The sequence below is a fragment of the Cydia amplana genome, chromosome 15 (genome assembly GCF_948474715.1).
Source record: "Cydia amplana chromosome 15, ilCydAmpl1.1, whole genome shotgun sequence".
Classification (NCBI taxonomy): Eukaryota; Metazoa; Arthropoda; class Insecta; order Lepidoptera; family Tortricidae; genus Cydia; species Cydia amplana.
The window spans coordinates 9,944,415-9,966,160 of record NC_086083.1 but is presented as its reverse complement, the minus strand read 5'-3'; the positions used below and the strand labels follow the sequence as shown (position 1 = coordinate 9,966,160).

General features: G+C 38.1%; 1 protein-coding gene and 1 non-coding gene across 2 annotated transcripts in view; both read left to right on the top strand.

Annotated features, from left to right (window-relative positions):
• LOC134654588 (AT-rich interactive domain-containing protein 2) overlaps window positions 1–21,746 on the top strand; it is a 48,906-nt gene that overhangs the window by 15,044 nt on the left and 12,116 nt on the right. The window contains exons 16-30 of the mRNA XM_063510057.1: window positions 1,751–1,822; window positions 2,436–2,528; window positions 3,173–3,200; window positions 3,286–3,341; window positions 4,213–4,644; window positions 4,984–5,070; window positions 6,233–6,334; window positions 6,771–6,854; window positions 8,588–8,690; window positions 9,986–10,060; window positions 12,079–12,176; window positions 12,680–12,769; window positions 14,731–14,829; window positions 16,381–16,722; window positions 17,443–17,553. Coding sequence (XP_063366127.1) covers window positions 1,751–1,822; window positions 2,436–2,528; window positions 3,173–3,200; window positions 3,286–3,341; window positions 4,213–4,644; window positions 4,984–5,070; window positions 6,233–6,334; window positions 6,771–6,854; window positions 8,588–8,690; window positions 9,986–10,060; window positions 12,079–12,176; window positions 12,680–12,769; window positions 14,731–14,829; window positions 16,381–16,722; window positions 17,443–17,553 — 1,872 coding nt within the window. The remainder of the gene's footprint in view (window positions 1–1,750; window positions 1,823–2,435; window positions 2,529–3,172; window positions 3,201–3,285; window positions 3,342–4,212; window positions 4,645–4,983; window positions 5,071–6,232; window positions 6,335–6,770; window positions 6,855–8,587; window positions 8,691–9,985; window positions 10,061–12,078; window positions 12,177–12,679; window positions 12,770–14,730; window positions 14,830–16,380; window positions 16,723–17,442; window positions 17,554–21,746) is intronic.
• Trnar-acg (transfer RNA arginine (anticodon ACG)) lies at window positions 11,846–11,918 on the top strand. The gene has a single exon. It is a non-coding gene; the product is annotated as a tRNA-Arg (tRNA).

Here is a 21,746-nt window from a genome sequence, read left to right as displayed (position 1 = left end):
TATATATATATATATATATATATATAAATAAATAAATAAATAAATAAATAAACAAGAATTGCTCGTTTAAAGGTATTAGATGTGAGACGCAAATACACATTGGACCAAGAAATTGGACAAGTGGAATACCACCCAAAAATTGCTTCATCGATAACATTTGAGTCTGTTTAATTGATTACTAGCGCTGATGCCTTTTTGCTCCCGTCAAACCGCCTGTATTGTACAATGTATGTGCGGTAAGCTGCGGAGATAACGGACCCCACTGCAAACAAGTTTCTATGCAAGGGGGTCAGTTATCTCTGCAGCTTACTGTACATTGTGTTGTGCAATAAAGGCGGTGTGGTAAACACTGTTTGTAGTGAGCAATAATTTGAACGTCACTGAAGTCATATGGCATTCGCGCCGCGTTCCCGTTTTTAGGGAATTGAGGGGAACTAAATTGTGGGTGTTAAGGTCATTTTAGAGGATAACGGTTGATATACGCGTGATTTAGATAAGTGTGTTTAAAATAGGGTATCCCCACTATTTGAAATATATTGATGGAATTTTGCTAAAACGGTCATGTTTATTGTTTTTGATTTTTGACCCAATTGGGTGGGATAGTGGTGGTACCCTTATTTGGTGTTTTTTAGACATTGTCGAAAAATGGGAAGCCTTGGCTTTACATATTTTGATAATGATATTTTTATGTATAATTATACCCTGTTAAGATGAGACAGTAATGTTCAAGGCTCGGAACCGGTTGAAAAAATAGCGGTGAAATATAGTATTTTAAAGCGATAATTTCCAAAACATTAATTATAATATAACTGTTCTTAACAGGGTATATAATTTCAGTGGGATTATTTTACTTAGGCGTTTTATTTTTCAGTTCGATTTGTGTTATAATTTTAGAGAAAGAATGTGAAGGCTGGTGGAAAAACTGGTAAAAGAGTTGTCAAAATAACGATGACTGGTCCTAAAGAAAAATTGCATGGGTTTAAAGTGTTGATTGTGAGTTTTTTTTTAAGGTTTTTGAGTAGAAGAGTATTGAATGAAACGTTTGATTTTGCATGGTTGTGTTGATTTTGCGTTTACTTTTGTACCTAATTTATAAGTCAAATCCTCGCTCAATTTGATCGCGGGTTCAAATACTGGCTCGTTCCAATGAGTTTTTCGGAACTTGTGTACTTATGTATGTAGTTTGGTTAAAAGGGTCTAAGGTTTTGTTACGTTTGTAGTTTTGTTGTAGGTAGAACATGAGTAGTATAAGCATGCCAATCAATAGTAACAATTAGACTAACAATTATAATAATTTGGCATGGTGAGTGGTGATTATGGAAGCATGAAACCAATGAATTTTAATGTATATATTTTATTTGCCTTACTTGAAATAAATTATTATAATTTTTACTTGTGAATAAGTATAAAATAGATAAAACTAAATTTGAAAAAAATACAAGGTTTATAATTTGTTAATTTTTTTTTTGTAAATTAATTATTATTTAATCGTATCTGACATATCAGCGTCGGCTTAGATCATATTAAGAAATGTTGTTTAGTATATTTAAAGCAATAGGTATCGAGTCTTGGAAATGGCCGTTTTAGGCTTTTTCATGAAGTCTTTTTTTTTTTTAATTTCAAGTACCAAAATTAGTTTCTACCATGCGTTTTGATTCAATAAAATATTAAAGTAATAAAATAAACAAGTATAAATTTACCCAATCAGATCAGTTTTATTTTGAGATTTAATATAATTTGATTTATACAGGTAGCACAAAGACAACAAAACCAGCAGAGAGGCGGGCCGTCCGGGTCAGTCGTAGTGCAGGCTAACCAATCGGTAAGTGTTAGTGTAAGGCCTGAGTGGACGCTCGAAGCGGAGCGTTCGGCGGGGCGTGCAGCGTGGCGTCGGGCTCACAAGTGATTTGAGCAGCGTGCACTAAGGCCGCTCCTATACGCTTGCATTTGTTTAACATGTACGCCGCACGCCCCGCCCCGCTGCACGCCCAACTCGAGCGTCCACTCAGGCCTTACACTTGGATATTCAACTAGCAATCAAATAGAATGTGGGAGGGAATAGGGGTGAAAATGTAAACGTAAACGTTCATGTGGGCCTAGCATATGATTGGCGCGGCGAGATAGACTACCCGTCTTTTTCTAACTACATATGTTTGTGTTACTTAAAGAGGGACGGGTAGTCTCGCCGCGAGATACTGTCGCGCCAGTCTTGTGCTAGCCCGGTTGTAGTGATTAAAGTTCAAGTTTATTCGGCATTTTATTCTTATGACGCATTCTACATTATATTGAATAAAATCATTGCCAAACATAATTAAGATACCTAATAGTTCGTAACTGCTGTTAAAAAAATAGTTCAGACATTATTATCATGCGTGAATTACCACAGTATTGCATAGAATTGTGGATTACCACAGAATTGTTGAAAACGTTTTCAGGTAATGGACGTGGACCCTGAGGCATTGATAAAATGTACGACGATCACACCGGGTGGAATTGCCAGTAGCACGCCTACTATTCAAGGAGACAAGGTAAACAATACTCTCTCCTCGTGCCGCCCAATGTACATTTGGATGTACACTCAGTTTCGATGGAAAGTCAGCCTTAATTAATAACAAAGTAGGTAGCATTTCATTTGTCTCGTAAAATTCTATAACAAATGAAATTCAACCCAATTGAAAATACAACAAGATTCAAACTTCCTTGGCTATAATTTTGTATGGTGGGCGGCACTAGGCTATGGGATATTGATGGTTTGCTGATGTCTAAAAAAGATTTCTAATGTAAATACTATATTTAGGATTGAATAGAATAGGATAGAGAGCGTTTATTCGTGGCAAAATAAAAGAAGAAAACAACACGTAACACAACTTAACATATAAGCCACGAAATGTTCCCAACTACCAACTCAGCATAGTGCTTGTTCTTAGGACATAGTTCTTTGGTTGCTAAGGGTTTTTAGGGACAGATTTAACCTATACGCTGGCCAGAGTTAGCGGCGGGCATGATTTGAATAAATTATCTTATCTTATCTTACCTATGCTCACCCTTGCTTCTTCCACTTCTCATGTTCGTAAAACTCGTCTATATAAGTGAGTTTAAGCTGCGTAAAATATAATGTGCGAATAGGTATTTAGAAAACAACCATAATTGAATTGTGATTTTTATTCTACAGATGCTGATTAAAACTGAGGAAAATACAGGTAAATATGAATTGTCACACATTCTATTGCCTGTTTTGATTGTTACGAATACCCGTCAGTTTTTGTAACTTTTTCAATATTTCAGCTGTAAAGGATGAACCAATACAGATACAGATCGATGACCAGGCGCAACTGACTTTGGTAAGTATCCCAGTTAAATACCGGTCAAGTGTGAGTCGGGCTGAGATAAAATTACCCTTACATTATGATTAGGTAACATCATAGAAAAATAAGTAAGCTTAGAGCAATAACATCAGTTTCCTTGCTTAATAAATAATAAGTTGTATGGGAGGTATAGTAATATGTACCTACTTATTATTAACAAGTTTCATACTTGCTTACAATTTGATACTTATTAAGCTTAAATTTTACTATAAATATTTTTTCCCCGAGCACGCTTAAAACTTATATAGTTGGGGGACTGTCTCATTTAAAACATAGACAGAGAGAATCATACTATATTTGTCTTACACTAGTACCTACTAGCAGCCAAAAGAAAAGGATGCGTATACTTTTTTTTGTTCTTATTTACTGTTGTAATGGAAAAATATTTTGATAACAAAATACATCTACTAAGCCGGACGGACGGTTACGGTCGACTGCCGCTACTGAGCAGCTAAGCCTTCCACTATTTTCCTAAACTGCGATTTTGGACTACTTACCTTTTAGTTTTGCCTTATGAATAGCGCAATCGACCAAGTGTCACCAACAAAAAAAAATTTAGAACCTGGTCAAATAGCGACCCAGTATTTATAGTTTAACTTTCTATTGATAAGTTGTAGCGATTAAGTGTAAACCGATTAACTTTAACTAGCCCGACAATTAAATTGTTTTTGTTCACGATCGGGTTGTTTGTTTTGACTCCTTCATTAAACCTTAGTTCCAAAATTTAGTATTACACTGTCTTTACTGACAATTTGGTTTGATCAAATATAATAAAGCTACCGACCACTAGCTTAACTATTTCTCTGTGGCAACACAGTGCGAAAATAATTATGACACTTTATTCCAGAAGTCGGCGCAAAATAAAATGCTAGCGGACCTTCTCGAGAAAAAGTCCAACCCGCCCGTCCAGGTCGTCCAAATGGGCCCCCACATGAACGCACCCACCATCCAGATCACGGAAACCGGACAAATAGTCCAAGTTAAACCAGATGGCAACCCCGTCATACAGTACAGCGAGAACATAGTCGCACAAGGCAGCCAATACTTTCAAATAAAGAACGAGCAAGGACAACTGATTCAAATTAAGAACGAACAGGGACAAATAATACAGCTAAAGACTGATCAACTACAAAATCCGTTGATACAGTTCAAAAATGACCAGGGGCAGGTGATACAGGCCAATCAGATTATTCAGAGCGTGATTCAAAGTCACGTGAAGGAGGAGGTGGAATATAATGAGCCGCCTAATAAGAGGGCGAAGGTTGAGATCAAACCTGAGGTTAGTTTTTTTAAAGATAAGTAACATATACTTGGTCAAGCAAATCTTGTCAGTAGCAAAAGGCGGCAAATTTGAACAATCGCGGGTTAGCAACACTACGTTTGAATTGTTCAAAAATCGCGTCTTTTATATATTATCTGTGGAACTGTTTTGTTTACATTTCATCGTTGTTCGATGTACGTTGCTGCTTTTTGTTCGTTTCCTAGGGATACCATACTTTAGTTTGCTTTACATTGCTACTGACATATCCGGCTTGACAGACTATAATGCTGAAATATATTGTTTTTCTGGTAATGAACTAAGCTTTCCAAAGTTATTAGCAAAGTTAAATGTTTTCAGACCCCACCACAAGAAAGTGTATCAAAGACTGCCGCCAATCTATATGCAGCGTTGGCTGCATCCGCTCTGGAAGACGAAGATGACTTGGTATGTTTGTAACCATATAGATACTAGCTCAAAAACCTTTAAATTTTTACTAATTCCAATATTTTTAGCCTCATCTGCCTTTGCCGTCTCGTTAAATGCATTTGGATGTATAGTTCCGTTCACAAACATCTTTACAAGCCAACATCTCAAAAATATGTCTACACGCCTCTAAGGGTGGTATTCCACCTATCCAATTTCTTTGTCCAATGTGTATTTCGTCTCACATTTTGCTTAATGAGAGAGTGAGACGCAATGGCTTTGGACAGGTGGAATACCACCCTAAGACACTAACAATACGTCGTCTAAATATCGACGGTGGACATTTCAAATGTCGTAAGGGACATATTTTTGGAACTTTGGTTTGCAAAGATGTCTGTGAACTCGATCATACTTAGTACAATATTAACAGTAATAAATAATTTAAGTCTATGAACCGTCGTCTTTAAGTCTTGACTTTGTAGTCTTTGATGGTCTTGGTGATTTGTTTCATGTCTGAACATAGCACCGACCTCGAGGACTCATTTTAGGAGGACCTCTCCGTGCTAAGGTGTTTTTTCTAACAAATTTTGTGTTTGGATTTTGTGTTTATGTTGTCTTTTCATAGAGTTTAGAAATATGTACCTACTGCAGATTTAAAGTAGCTTCTTAAAGGCATAAAAATGTTTTGATAGACACATATTTTTCCGATGATCCTTTTGGGCCTTAGAGGATATAACCAAACGGAGTAGCCATTAACAGGCGTTCCCCTCTGTCGAAAATAGGCGGCCAATGGTCATACACAATGTATGGACTGACGTTTATCTGACATGGCTATTTTGACGTTACGCATACATTTGACGTGCCCATCCCCCGCAAAAATCGGCAGACTGTTTTGTACAAAAAATTACAGACAAGGCGTCTCCGTTTGGTTATATCCTCTAAGTTTTGGGCAAATGAAAAGATGAAAATAGTACGTCTACGGCGACTAGTGCGGAGTGAAAAAATATTTTGTGACTATAATTTTCTCAAATTTACTGAGATTCTATTTGATTTTATATTAATTGTAACTTTTTATCGTATTTTAAAAGTCCGCGATAACGACTATGTTACACGATTACATGAAATTCACTCGACGTAAAATCGTATCGAATCGACTGGAATATTAAACAAGTGTTATGCCTAGGTGCCGGTTAAGCAAGAATCTGTGGACATGATACAGCCACAAGTCCTGGTCGGCGGCACTGACCAGACTGGCTCTGTTATCATACAGGAACCCATTTTACAGGTAGTTTATTAAATTTATTGTGATTGTCTATTTTTGTTTCAGTTTAATATAACTTTGTAGCTTAACGTTAAGCTGATACTGAAATAAGTTTAAATATTATAGGAACAACCAAGAAATAACGCAAAATAATGGATAGCTCTGCTATAAAAATATCGACTTCGAGTCAGTCTCACTGTTTGTCTCATAGTATAATATAGAGGACAGATGTAATGCATAATTGTTTTCCGTCGTACTTTCTCGGAAACGTTTGTTTTGTCATGCTGCTTCAGTCAACTTCGGTACTTTTTGTACCGAGACTGACTGAAATAGTAAGACACGTTCATACGTTTCCGTGAAAATACGATGGAAAATAATGATGCACTACGTCTGTACATCGTAATGTACATTGGGAGGCACCTAAATACCCTCGTATTTACATTTTCAATTGTATCCTCAGGTCCAACAGCCGACTCTGCAAGTGCAACAGCCCACGTTGCAGGTGCAGCAACCGACGCTGCAAATGCAAGCGCCTACAATACAGGTACTTGGACATCTGTCTGACACTTGGAGGATACAACTAAACGGAGTAGCCATTAACAGGCTTTCCCCTCTGTCGAAAATAGGCGGCCAACGGTCATACACAATGTATGGACTGACGTTTATCTGACATGGCTATTTTTACACGACTGCACCAAAAAAAGAGTGTATTGTTTTCAGGGTTCATGTTTGTATGTGGGTATGTAAGTTTCTTTGTTACACCGTAATTACGTTACTCATACATTTGACGTTCCCCTCCCCCGCAAAAATCGGCAGACTGTTTTGTACAGAAAATTACAGACATGGCGTCTCCGTTTGATTATATCCTCCAAGGTCTGACATATAGCGCGAATGGGATGTAAGAATCTTGGAGCGCTTTTCCCGCTCTGCAGGCCTTCTTCCAGTACCATCTCCTGCCGAGGTCGGCTATCATGAGCTATATGAACTTTAGACCAGGGATGTTGCGGATGCAGATTTTTTGACATCCGCGGATGCGGATGCGGATGCGGATATTTAAAGGCTCACATCCGCGGATGCGGATGCGGATGTCAAGATTAGGTACTTAGAAAACGTCAAATATTACATTTTTAGTATTTTTTTATTAAAAAAAAACAAAACGTTTAGTATTTGAGCAAGAATATAGGTGTGTTATATTTAATAAACAGTAACTTGGCCGACTTTTCTGGATCTAGACGATTTCGTTATAGGTAATGACGAAATTACCTAGCACTTACGCCGCCGCTAAGACGTTCCTGTACCGACTTGTTCGACATCCGCATCCGCATAAGCTCCGCATCGATTTTATGCGGATGCGGATGCAGATGCGGATGTTGAAAATAATGCGGAAGTTCCGCGGTTGCGGATGCGGATGCGGATGTTCGCAACATCCCTGCTTTAGACACAGCTGCGCGGAATAATGAGCGTGTGCTCTGTTTGAACCATGTTCGGAGATTTTTTGAGCCATGAGTTACGTCTTCGTCCGGATGATATTTTCCCCTGGATCTTTCCTTGGATAATGAGTTGAAGGAGTTCATACTTCTCGTTTCGCATGATATGACCAAGGTAGTGTAGCTTGCGTTACGTTGCGTCTGCAGGCCTAGCACAGGATAATAGGGATGATGACACATGTTGAATTTTATATCAAAATCTAGTAAAATAGATAGCAAACGAGCAATTTATCACAATAATGTGGATATTAAAATAAAATATTGAAAAATTACAAAAATACAGGACCTGAAAGTTTCAAAATTTAAGTTTTTTTTTAACTTCCAAAAACGATAAAGTAAGGGTACCATTCGATTCCTTACATTTCATACAAAAAAATATTGTATAGCAACTATATACATAAACGCAATATGTTCTTGTTTTGTCCATACTACAAGATGGGCTCCAAGAGACCTTGACGTCACGTTCCCTTATCGTTTCGTATAGGGCGTTTCGCGAGTGAAGTGCGACTGTCGGCCTTTGACTACAATTTCTGACTTTTGTGTTACTTTAATGCAATGGGTCCCATATAGATATTTAATCCTAAAAACAAACCCGATCGATTGATACCATAAATGAAAATTAGTCATGTAGCCTATTGCTGATTGCAGCTCTAAGGGGTCGGTACAGACGGACTGCAATCCGACTGCAACTTGTATGGGAACTGCAAGCTGTCGTTGCAGTTGGCTTGCAGTTCCCAAGTTGCAATCGGGTTGCGGTCCGTCTGTATCGGCTCTCCCTTTATTGTTTCAGATGCAGCAATCGACCCTGCAGGTCCAGCAGCCCATGTTGCAGGTGCAGCCTATGGACGTGCAGAACATTCTTACGTCACAATCCGGACAGTTAATTCTGCAAGGTACTTTCACAGATGAAAAATGGAAATATTTCACATTGTTAGGGAGTGAGAACTCGTGGCCTGGGAGATTTGCCTTTTATTAAATTGAATTTAACAGCAGACGGATCTGCTTAGACTAGACGTCAACTGACGCGCGTGGCTACAGCTTAATGGTTCACGATGACGCGCCGTGCACGTTAGGCGTGACGTTTAAAGGGTTAAGAGATGACTAAAACTACACTACACTGCGTCACAAAATAGATACAGTACAGAAGTCAATCACATGTATGTACTTCACTTTTCATACCTACGCTCGGCGGTCGCTCTAGGGTTGTCAACTATGATTTATGCACAAAAAACTATCGTAGTAACGTGATAGTGGCTTTCGTATCTAGTAGTGGCCGGGGCGGGGTGCATAGGTACCTACCTACTTAACTGTTCTGTTTAACGTTAAAACGAGCCATCGAAATACAAGCAGATACTTACTTACCTCTCTGAAACCACTGGTAGCTTAAAAAACGACAATTCATTTTTATGTTGAATTCAAACGACCGTCCACTGAACAGTTATAATAACTTTTTTCTACTCCAGCACTTAAATGTGTCAATTAAATGACTGACAGTGATATCTAAAGCAATGTCATTTGAATGCTTTGTCTATAGGCTCATAAGATGACTGCTAGCAGTCATCTTATGAGTATAATACAACTGCTTTATTTTTTTTAAAGATACAAGTTCCGATCATCTTGATTGAAAGAGGTATGTTTTCATTTACAATAATAACTCTTTTTTTTTTTAAATAATAACTCAATTTTTTTAAATAATAACTCTTTTTTTTTTTTTTTTTTTTTTTTTTTTTTTTTTTTTTTTTTTTTTTTTTTTTTTGCTGCAGCTGTCATAGAAAAAGTAATGTATGCAACAGCTCATAATTGGTTCTTAAAATTCTCGGGTCTTTTTTTACAAAACTCGACTACGTCTCGTTTTGTAATTTCGACCCTTGAATTTTAAGAACCCTTATTATATCACTGTTGCATAAACTACTATTTTTTGTTTCTCCATTATTGCACAAAAAAGTTCACAGACGCGTGTCTCAAGCGGATGGCACTCGCGCTCGCACTGGTCCCAACCGGTCCGAGATACCGTGTCCGTGAGCAGTGTCTATGTGTGCGTTGCTCGAGCGCACTTTGTATGTAGATTGATTTCTGTACTGTATCTATTTTGTGACTGCGTGTGAAACTTTTACTATAATTTCTTATTGATTACGCGAGTTTGGCTGCCTAACAACATAACCTAATGGTTCCTTTTTTTAATGTGTAGAGAAAATGACGTCACCGCCTCCGCAGTACGTTCAACAGCCAATGCAGATCATCGCCACTCCCGGAACATCGCAAGGTATTTTAGTTGCAAGTATAGGGTATTTGACTGTATTAAAATAACTTATTTTACACCATGCATGAAATAAAGCACCAGAAGATTAATAGAGAAACGTAGACAGCAGTTATTTTTGGACACAATTTCTATTTTATAACCCGTATCAAACTACAAAGAGTAGGTAATTTGATTGTGACGTCACAGGTTAGTGTTTCATAGAAATTCTATAGTAACAAAATCGTTTTGAAAGTTCGTAAAAAGAAACTGATTTGACTAGTAGTCAAATACCCTATTTTAAAAATGTCTAGGTTCCGTCTGAGCTAACTTTGCACCGTTTAGAATAGAACAAAGTGGAGTGTCATTATTAACGTCATATTTGAATATAAAATTGTCATTAATGATGACATTGCCATAATTTGTCATTAGAAATGCAATGCAGAGTTAACTTAGTCCGACTCTACATTAAATATTTCTAATTTTAGTTAAATAATTTAATTCCTTGATATTTGAGTGATAACCGGTAGAAAGTAGACGGGCATACTTTGGTTTAGGTCCACAGAAAAATCTCGAAAACTAAAAAAAACAGTAAAAAACTGTTTATACCTACTCAGGTATTATTTGTCTTTTTTTAAATTAAATGGTATATACAGGGTGTAATCTAAAACGTGATACAAGATAATCAAACCTGAATCTTTTCATGATTTTGAATAACTTTTACTAATGGGGTCAATTTTGTAATATTAAAAAAAAATTGAGCTGTTCCATAGAAATGGTCAAGGAGAGGTAGACAAAAATGTATGGCAAAGATTTTTTTTATTGTTAATTTACAAAGTTGACCCCATAGTAAAAGTTGTTCAAAATCATGAAAAGATTCAGGTTTGATTATCTTGTATCACGTTTTAGATTACATCCTGTATAGATATACTAAAATAAAATTAGGAACCTAACATAACCGTAATAAAAAAAATGTGGTTGTCTGTAAAGTTGGTTTACGGACGATAATTTTGCGTGATAACGTCATAAGTAAACATTGATCAAACATTGCATACTTTTATACGTTACCATGGAGATCTGTCCACAACGTTACCATGGAGATCTGTCCACAACGTTACCATGGAGATCTGTCCACAACGTGACACTTTTTCGTGCATGCTACCGGTGTTCATCGATTTATAAGACGTTATCACGTCAAAAAACTATTACAGTACATATGGTGCTACTTTCCCGCACTAGTGCGTAAATAAGCACTTTTCGTTGCTATGTCAAATATTAAAAGGGGCATATGTACTGTAAAACATTGTACGATACACGTGCGAAAAGGGACTTCGCAACTCGTGTCGATTTAAAACACTCCCTTCGGTCGTGTTTTAATATATCGCCACTCGTTTCGAATTTCCTCTTTTTCGCACTTGTATCGTAAATAACTATATCATCATATTTGAACGCGTTAAATTGATCAATATCGTTCGCCATCAACTGAGATAAGTACTTATTATTCGTTGCTTTGGTATTCGAACGTTCCTCAGATTAAATCCAGGATTAGCATCGTTCGCAGACGTTTCTGCTTAATACAAAATTAATTTAATATCAATATCACCTAATAAATTGCTGCAAATTAACTTCTCTATTCTTGCTTTTCTCTATTCTTATTTCAAAAAAAAAGCAGTCGCAGGTCACAATGTCGACCAAATTGTGTACTAATAAAAATAAAAAACCTAATAAATTCAAAACTGGAACGCAACAACAAACAAAATATAGGTTATGTTGCTTAGCATAGTGTTACATAATTCGTCGACTCGCTCAACCGGCCCTGTGGCGCAATGGATAACGCGTCTGACTACGGATCAGAAGATTCCAGGTTCGAATCCTGGCAGGGTCGCAAATTATCTTTTTGCATTTTTTTATTATTTTCCATTGTTTTATTTTTATGTTACAGTATATTTATAGCCATGTATTTTTCACATTTTTTTAATTATTATAAAAAATAATGGTATCAATGGTAATATATTATTTTTATTAAAATAAAATAATAATTTCAGGTCTTAGTTATATCACTCAAAATATGCCCGGAAATATGATGCAAAAGACTATTATTATAGTACAAGGTCCGACAGGCGGAGGTCCACTAACATTGACGGTACGTACCTACACCATTCTAATTGTACTTTGTATTATATTATTAATACCTATAGTTGATTAAATTTTGGTAAGTTGTTTGGTGGTTTTGCAGTAGGTACAAAAATAACGGGTTTTCTGTGTTTTTTATTATACTTACATATTTTATAGAATAAATTAGCTAGCTTGTTTATATTACAACAAAATGTATGCTGTATTTTTGATTTATAACTTTCTTTAGGACATATCAGGACAGATATTTCTTAACAGTTTTGATATTTTTTTTATTCTTTGGTGGACTTAATGTAAAATGTTCAGATATATGTTTTTTTCAGTAAATTCTTTTTGTATCTATTAATTTATTGTTTAAAAAACCAGTTATTTTTGTAAACCAAATAGTGTTTCATTTGGAGACTGATCAAAATCATCTCTTAAACCCAAAATAACTCCACACTTTTCCCGTTATATTTTTCTTATAGTACCTAATATATTGTACTGTTCTAAATATGAACGTTTGCGAATAAGGTGAACAACCCAGGCGGGCTGGACGAGCAGACGTTAAACAGCCTTATTGCCCAGGCCACAGAGGCGATAACCCAACAGCAAATGATTCAGGTTACAAGCCTATGTGCTAGCTAGCTTTTGTCACTAAATCACTAACATTTGGTTTGGTTTCTCATTGTTATAATAGTATTTATGTGCTAGCGCAGAGGAACGTAGTTTTTCATAGTTTTTATTAACTGTCAATAGATGGCGGTAGCGTGCCTCAAGGCAAGTTGATGGAGATCGAGTTATATGGACGCTTGGCCAGTACAATTAATACGTATATTGACAGTTAATACGTAAAAATTACATGATAATCTATTGGCCTGTGGCAGTGCATAAATGCTGTGTGCTGTTTTATTGTATGGGCATATTTTCCACGAATATTTTTTCTGTGACTACTGAACTCACAGAATTTTCATGTTTAGTTTTTGAAATTGGGTTGACAAACAAAATACCTATTACTTCTTCGGTGAATAGTTTTAAATAAATAAAAACACTAACCACCACAAAACAGTTCATACAATAATGCTACAGCTTAAATTATAACCAAACTTGATTAAAACGTGCCTAAATAGACAATGCTTACTTTTGACAGCTGTAGTTCCCAGCCAGCCTATTATGGATAGCTTTATCCATCTTTATCCACGTGATAAAATAACTGTCACTGTTTAACACCGTGGGAAAGAAAGTGACGGACACCGTTTTATCACGCTGTCACGTAGACAAGAACGACCATCATATCCGTACAGGTGTAACTTTTATTTAAGTATATAATTTTTTTTTCTAATAATTCTCCGAAAGTTTACATGGACAGCCCATACAATAACTCGCACGAATTCATGATGGTTCTATATAGTTTCCAAACACTCATTAGTCATTCTCACAATCTTATTTCGTTGCTTGGGTTCATATCACCTCATATGGCTACAGTCAAACAGTTTCTTACGCCACATCTCAGTATATAAATAAAACTATTGTTGACTATGTGTAGAGACAAATTCACAAAAGCTGGCGGCGATTGTCGATAAATATATTGGCATTGCAGTACAGCGGTTGTAGCACGGTCGCATTTTTATCGCCTGTCGCCATGCCTGTTACGTTCTAACAAGTATGTAAGTGCGAAAATGACAGGCATAGTGACAAGTGATAAAAATCCTACCATGCTAAAGCTGCAGATCTCGCGCCAGCTCAACTACTGCTAAAATTTGCTGCTAAAATTTAAAGAATGTAAGGTACAGTCGATGTCAAAGATATGTTTACACTTTTGCACCTTAGTCCTTTGTAAATGAAAAATGTAAACATATCTTTGACGTCGACTATACATGACATTCAACGTTCATTTGAGATAGCGGATCATGAAACCGTTTGACTGTACCTCGCACTTATTTCGCTATAACACGATTTCATTTGTAACTAACTGTATATTCGGTAGTTGTAATCTTCTCCATATTCGACTATAATAGTCTCACCATTTATTTTTGATAAAAAGTGGGCCATATAGATATGAATTCGCCGCTAGGGCCGCTAGTGTCTTTCAAATATCAGTACTTAATGATATGATATGACGGTTCTCGCTATAGTAGACGGAAACTAAAGTGATGACCGGGGTCATTCACTCATATCCATACATCGGGGTTTTGGGTGCGGGAATGATTTACACTGTCAAAAAAATAGGTAAAAACTGTAAACACCGATACTATTTTAACATTTATAAGCACATTTGGAGCTTACTAACTATTTTTAATTTATAGTTTGGTAATTATGTTACAAATACAAAGTTATAAATACACGAAATCATTCCCGCACCCAAAACCCCGATGTATGCTCATATCACTATATCTCTCACCCCATCTACGACCACGTGAGTGCGAATAAGAAGTTTTACGATGCCGGTCTTCGGTTTGGTTTGCGCCCACTATAGTGGCGCCAACTGGTGAGTAAAAAATAAAACTATTTAATGTTGTTTCTACATGGCCCACACCGGTAAACAAAAGTGAACGTTACCGGCTAACATATAAGTGTTGTTATAGAACTCGGGCGTGATACAATCCGCACAGAGGGTGATAGTGAGTCAACCGACGTTAGTGAGCACAGCACAGCCTATCACGGTCGTTAAGACTATGGCGCAGGTTTATATTACTTTACGCTTAACCCTTTCGCCGCCATTGACTTGATATGAAGTCCGAACATTTCGTGCTCCACACGCCACGACTTGATCTCAAGTCGTAGTTTTGGTCAGGTTTGTATACGAGCAATTTTTGACATGGCGCTGATGACACTTTATTACTTCATTGGCGTGGCGGCGAAAAGGTTAACTTGTATTGTTTATCGACTTTAATATGTAGAGAGTTGTACCAGAAAATGTACAATCATATGACATTGTATTGTTCGGTTTACTTAGGATTAAAAATAACTCCGCAGAAATAAGCATCAGGTTCAAAATAATAATATACGCGGAAAATTTTGAAGTAATTAATGTACAATAATTGTGCTAGTTAAATTATTTCATTATTATACCGCATGAAGTGCCTGATAAAAATCCTCAGGCTTACTTTTGCGGAGTTATTCCTAATCCTAAAACGAAGTATAAATCGCTACTTCTAGCGATTACGTGTCTTATTTTGTAACACACTTTCTCGCCTCACGCAATATACATACCACTTAAAATCTTTTCAATTGGATTAAAAAAAAATATCGTATGCATTTCGTTTATTTGATAGTTTAAAAGCTTTATGTTTCTTCTTTACAAAGTGTCCTTTTGAGTATATTTATAACTTTGACGTATATCTCAGGACTGGCCTTACGGGCAATAAAAATTGGGCATGAATGGGTTCAGTACAGCGGTGTGACACCGCTACAACGCGATTGGTTGATGAGATCGCATCACGCGTGCGATTGGTCGCAACTAGTTGCGTTAGACTGCACGATTGGCTCGAATTCGTGAGAACACCGCTGAACTAGTCCCATTTTTAGTGCCCGTAAGGCCCGTCCTGACATATACGTCAATGATATATAAAGTGAGGTTAGGCAGTTTTGTACCGAACAAGACGAGACAGGTTGAATGGGTTTTAGGTCAGTTTTCATGGAGTGACTGTTAAGGAATGTGAATGCTTTGAAAAGGTATGAGCTTTAGCAAAATGGAAGCAGGGCAACCAAAATGTGTTTATTCTTTCACTGGTCTACTATTATTAATTTTAAGTATTACGTATATGTAGGTTATTTGAACATGCTGTAAGTGTGCATATAGTTGAGAAATCCAAAGAGTATTATAATAGTATATTAGATTGTGCAATAAAGCATGCATAATTTGTGCTGTCTTATATGTGTGCAATAATAATTGTCAAAAAAGTAGCATCAAGTCGATAAATATTTTATACGTATTTAGACATTATTGTGTAGGTATACAGGCTGTGTACAACTAGGCTGCATGAAAAAGGGTAGAATTTCAACCAAATTCATACGTATTACATGAATCAATTGTAATCGAGTTAGAATATATGTATTGTAAAAATATCGGTTGACTGAATTTTTCTAAATGCTTGTGGACATTTCGTTTTCTGTTGGGTACTTTCTGGTTTTGGTTTAAGGCGTTCATGGTGACATCTTCATTAGTTGGTAATGGCTTTGTAGTTATTAACCAATGTAATTTATTCGTTTATAAAACCGATATTTATTTTTAGCAGAACGCCCCTCAACTGACAGCGAGCCAGCAACCAATAATAACCACGCAGCCCCAACCACATAAAGCGCAAATCGTCAACCAACCACTAATGGTTACCCAGAAACAACCACCGGCTTTAATAAGCACGTCGACGAGCAACCAGATAGTGACGGGTAGCCCTCAGATTATTCCGGGCAACCAGCAAATTATAGTGTCTAGCAACCAGCAGATTATTATGAACGCGCCGATGAAGCAAGGGGTGCATAGGGTGGTACAGCAACCACAGAGGCCGCAGGTGGTTACCAATGTTAGCGTCAACCAGCCGGCGCCGGAAGATAAATCTAGTGTAATTAAGACTACGGTGGGATATTTTTATATTTTTACACACTGAATTAGTTTGGTTGAATCAAAATATGTATTTTGATAGCCAATTTCCTTGCCATTAGGTAGTTAGGTGGACTTATTGGCAGTGTTTAATTGCTTTTAAGTGCATTTTATTCGTTAAGATTATGTTTTGTTTTATTAAAGATTAATAAAATACAGATTTCGGATTTCCCATATTTTCTATAAATACTACTGGAAATCTCGTTAAAAAAAAGCGCTGGTGGCCTAGCGGTAAGAGCGTGCGACTTGCAATCCGGAGGTCGCGAGTTCGAACCCCGGCTCGTACCAATGAGTTTTTCGGAACTTATGTACGAAATATCATTTGATATTTACCAGTCGCTTTTCGGTGAAGGAAAACATCGTGAGGAAACCGGACTAATCCCAATACGGGCCTAGTTTTCCCTCTGGGTTGGAAGGTCAGATGGCAGTCGCTTTCGTAAAAACTAGTGCCCACGCCAATTACTGGGATTAGTTGCCAAGCGGACCCCAGGCTCCCATGAGCCGTGGCAAAATGCCGGGACAACGCGAGGAAGATGATGACTACTGGAAATCTCGTTGTTTTTTTGAGTAATTCTATGAACATCATAAACTAAGATTTGCATTAACTATTAGAGTAAATATTTTTTTTAATGTTTTATTCTTATGTATGTTAAATATGGATAAGTAAATGGCTAAAAGCGTTAATTGCCCCCAGAAGCCAGCTGCACAACCGCAAGTGCGACAAGTGATAACCCGGCAACCAGTTATGGTCGGGAACACCAAAATAGGAGATCGCGAAGTGGTTATCAACCAACCTGTGACGCCAGAGGTAAACCTTCGTGGAATAAAATTAAATTGTTTTAAGTTAAATATATAGACTGAAAATGTGCCAATGATAAAATCGGGACCCTTGGTTAGATTTATGGAAATGATGCTATTCAGGGTACTATGTTTACATTGAAACTACGACCTGACGTCTTAAAAACAGGACATTTAGTTTAAAGCTTTAGCTTAACTTTATAAAAATACTAGCTTTTGCCCGCGACTTTGGTCGACGATTGGTCGTGCGCGGACTGTTAACAAGACACACATACCGCTGAATCGCTCCGTACTTTTATCCTTTTTTGTGCGTAAAATCTAATGTTATGTGAATAAAAAAGTGACAGTGTTAAAATGTATAAATTAGTCGTAATAATTGTGAAAACAGACTTAAAATCAGTGCAGTAATTGCAGAGCCACAAGCAAAAACATTTTTAAAATTATTAATTTCTACCCCATCTAATACCGTGCACCGCTGCGCGTGTGAGTCATCGCTGCCGCGGCTCGCTCCTATCGACCCGTACCACGAGACCCGTGCGTTTAGCGATACTATCGCTTAGCTGTCGTTTACCTATCGCTGCGACCTTGGTGCAGAGGACATTAAAATGCCGCCGAAACTTAATAAAAATGCCTGTTCAGGATGCCCCAAACCCATCACGGACAGGAAGTACATCACCTGCACCGGGCGTAACTGTGGAAAACTTTATCACCTAGCTTGCGTAGGAATCGAAAACATGCAGACACACACAGTAAACACATGGATATGTCCGGACTGTCAGTGCTCTCTAAAAAAAGGTGGCGATAATACGGCCACTCCTGTACGAGGCCAGCAGATCAGCACTGGTACGCACCCCGATAGGTCAACTACAGGCGTTTCGGATAGGGACCTAGCGTCGGATCCGGAAACCGGCTCCCCTTTAACAAAGCTGGCAGAAGAAATATCACTGCTCAGGCAAGACATCCATAGCATGCGGTCGGACCTGGATGTAGCGATTACAACCGTGCGTAAGTGCGAGCATAGACTCGAGAGCATTGGTGCGACCGTGTCTACACTTGAATCCCGCTTATTACACGTCGAGGAAAAGGCGGAGGTAGTTGAAGAGCTAAAAACGGTTACCGACAACCTGCAAGTACAATTTTCTACTCACGCAAATACCCTCGCCACATACGACTCCCGGATAAAAGCGGTTGAAGATCAAGCTGCTATTGTATCGGAACTCAAAGCGGAAAATGAATTACTGCAGGAGCAGCTTAAATCACATTCCCAAGCTATGCTGAGAAACGACATTGAGATCCAAGGACTAAGCGAAGTAACGGGAGAAAATCCGCACCATTCATTCCTAATGTTAGCTGCGATGGCAGGCATGAAACTTTCGGACCCGGACATTGACTTCTTGTCCCGCGTAGGGCAACAACAAAATGGACCCAACAACCAACCTCGTCCGCTGGTGGTCAGATTTAGCCGACGCAACACTCGTGATCAATTCCTAAAGTTAGCGAAATCCAAGCGCTTAACTACTAAGGACATCAACCTTGAGGGACCTTTAAGAACCATATACTTCAACGAACGGCTAACCCGCGAACAGAGAACTTTATTTCGTGAATGTCGGATACAATTTAAAGAAAAGGCTGGGTATAAGTTTTGCTGGACGACAGGAGGGAAAATTTTTGTCAAGAAGTGTGAAGGAAGAGGAAAAGGAGCGGCGGCAATTAATGTTAGAACACATGCCGACATTACTCGTATCCTCAATGGACCAGGACCAGCACCCACCATCCCCAGCAAGGAACGGAGCGAAGATCCTCAAAACACCCAGTTGGCCGATGGAAGGGACATATAGAACATTAAATTTACATACATTACTAGTTATAAGTTTCACACACACATACATATCACTACACACACACATAACTAGTCCAGCAATCAACCTCTACTCCCACAGCATATCCAACTGCTCCTCGAAACGTCGAAGGCAAGTTAACGTTAACGTCGGAATAAAATCGCATTTCAAAGTTTTTGATAACGGGTAAGTCAGAAATTTTACGTGATCTTGATTCTCAGGAACCAACTTGCCTTTCTGTAGAACTCCCAGAGCTCTGTAATACCGTTATAGATAGCCGTTTTAATGTCAAAATTATTACCTTAAACATTAGGAGTTTGCAGAAAAACTTTGATCAGTTTCTAGTTCTTTTACTAAGACTTAATATGACTATTGACGTAATAGTTCTAACGGAATGCTGGATTCACGACTGTTCAATCATACCACAAATAGATGGTTATCAATCTTTTAGGACTCAAAAAATCACTAATAAAGCGGGAGGAGTTGTCGTCTATGTGCACAACAGATGGCCAGCGCAAGCAACGGAACCAAAGGTTGATGAAGCTGATTGTCTGTTGGTGACAGTGAAGAATAATTTTAGTGTTGTTGCTATATACCGCTCTCCGTCCTTTCCTGACACTTCAGTCTTCATGAATTCACTCGCTTCAGTAATCACATCCATCAAAACATCGCATTGTAAGATAGTAGCCGGGGACATAAATATCGATACTCTATCAGTAGACTCAAATCATCTCACTACTCGCGCAAATTATCTTTGCTCAATTGCGGAACTAAGTCTTATCCCGACTGTAAATGAACCTACTAGAGGTGCCGCTTGCTTGGACCACATCCACGTTTCATCTCGTTATCATGCTTCGTCAGTAGTGTGTAAGTCAAACGTCACTGATCACGATATGGTGATTGCAGGGATAAAAACTAAAATAGCGCATCCGGTCCAAAAACGGCGTCAGTCCAACAAAATAGATTTTACCTCCGTTAAGGACGAGCTAAAACAATTGGACTGGAGTCGGGTGACCAGTTCGATCTCTGTAAATGATTCGGTTCAAGCTTTTAACGAGTTGTTCTGCAGTGTCATTCACAAACACACTACTGAGGTTAAGGTTAGTCGTTCCAAATTCGCTATCAAGCCATGGATGACTCCGGGTCTAATTAGATGTTCCAAGCACCGAGATCGTCTGCATGCAAAATATCGTAACAACCCTAACGATGAAAGCCTAAAGCTGATATATACACGGTACAAAAACTTTTATAATAATTTACTAAAGAATTTAAAATACAAATACGAATCGTTAGAGCTGGAAAAAAGTAAAAATGACCCAAAAAAGCTTTGGAATACTATTAAAACCATTACGTATACCAGGAAAACTGCTAAAATACCTTTGGAACTCACACACATTAAGAACTCAGTAACTGAATCTCTAGACCAATGCAATGAATACTTCTCAAGTGTGGGCCGTTGTCTTGCTGGTAATATATTAACGTCTCTCAATAGCACGCAGGAAAATTTAGCTAGTAAGACCTCAGTCCGGGTATCATCTGCTCAATCTATATTCCTGTATCCTACCGACGTAGCTGAAGTAGAATCCCTCATCAACGGTTTAAAACCAGACAGTGCACCAGGCATTGACGGGGTAACTAACCGCTTACTTAAGGTTCTTAAGAGTATAATAGCGGTACCTCTCACTCATATTTTTAATCTCAGCCTATCTGAAGGAGTTTTTCCTGAAGAATGGAAGGTTTCTGCTGTTGTTCCTATCCACAAATCCGGTCCTAAATCTAATCCTAGCAACTACAGACCGATCTCTTTGCTGGGAGCCTTTTCTAAACTCTTAGAGAAAGTGGTGAACAGGCGCTTAGTGAATTACTTAGAAAAAAATAATATCCTTTCTGAATGCCAATATGGATTCCGAGCAAAGAGGTCGACTGCTGATGCTGTGGAGCTCATGACCAAGCTCATCTCAAGATACTTAGATGACGGTAAGGCCTGCTTGGGAGTATTTTTGGACCTCGCGAAGGCGTTTGACACTGTTTCTGTCCCTATACTGTTAAAAAAGCTGGAGCTCTGTGGGGTTAGGGGTACCGCTCTAAGCTGGTTTCAGAGTTATTTGACCGGTCGTACCCAGAGAATAAAGATAGGCAAAGATGTGAGCGGCGCGGTAGAGCTAGATTTTGGTGTCCCGCAAGGCAGTATCTTGGGCCCCACACTCTTCATTTTATACGTGAATGACATAGCTAATGCAAACATTGATCGTGCAGACGTCATATGTTACGCGGATGACACTGCCATTCTATTTCATGAAGACACGTGGAGTAAAGTTGTCAATTCCGCCGAGAAGGGAATGGCAGTGGTGGCCAAAGGGCTTCA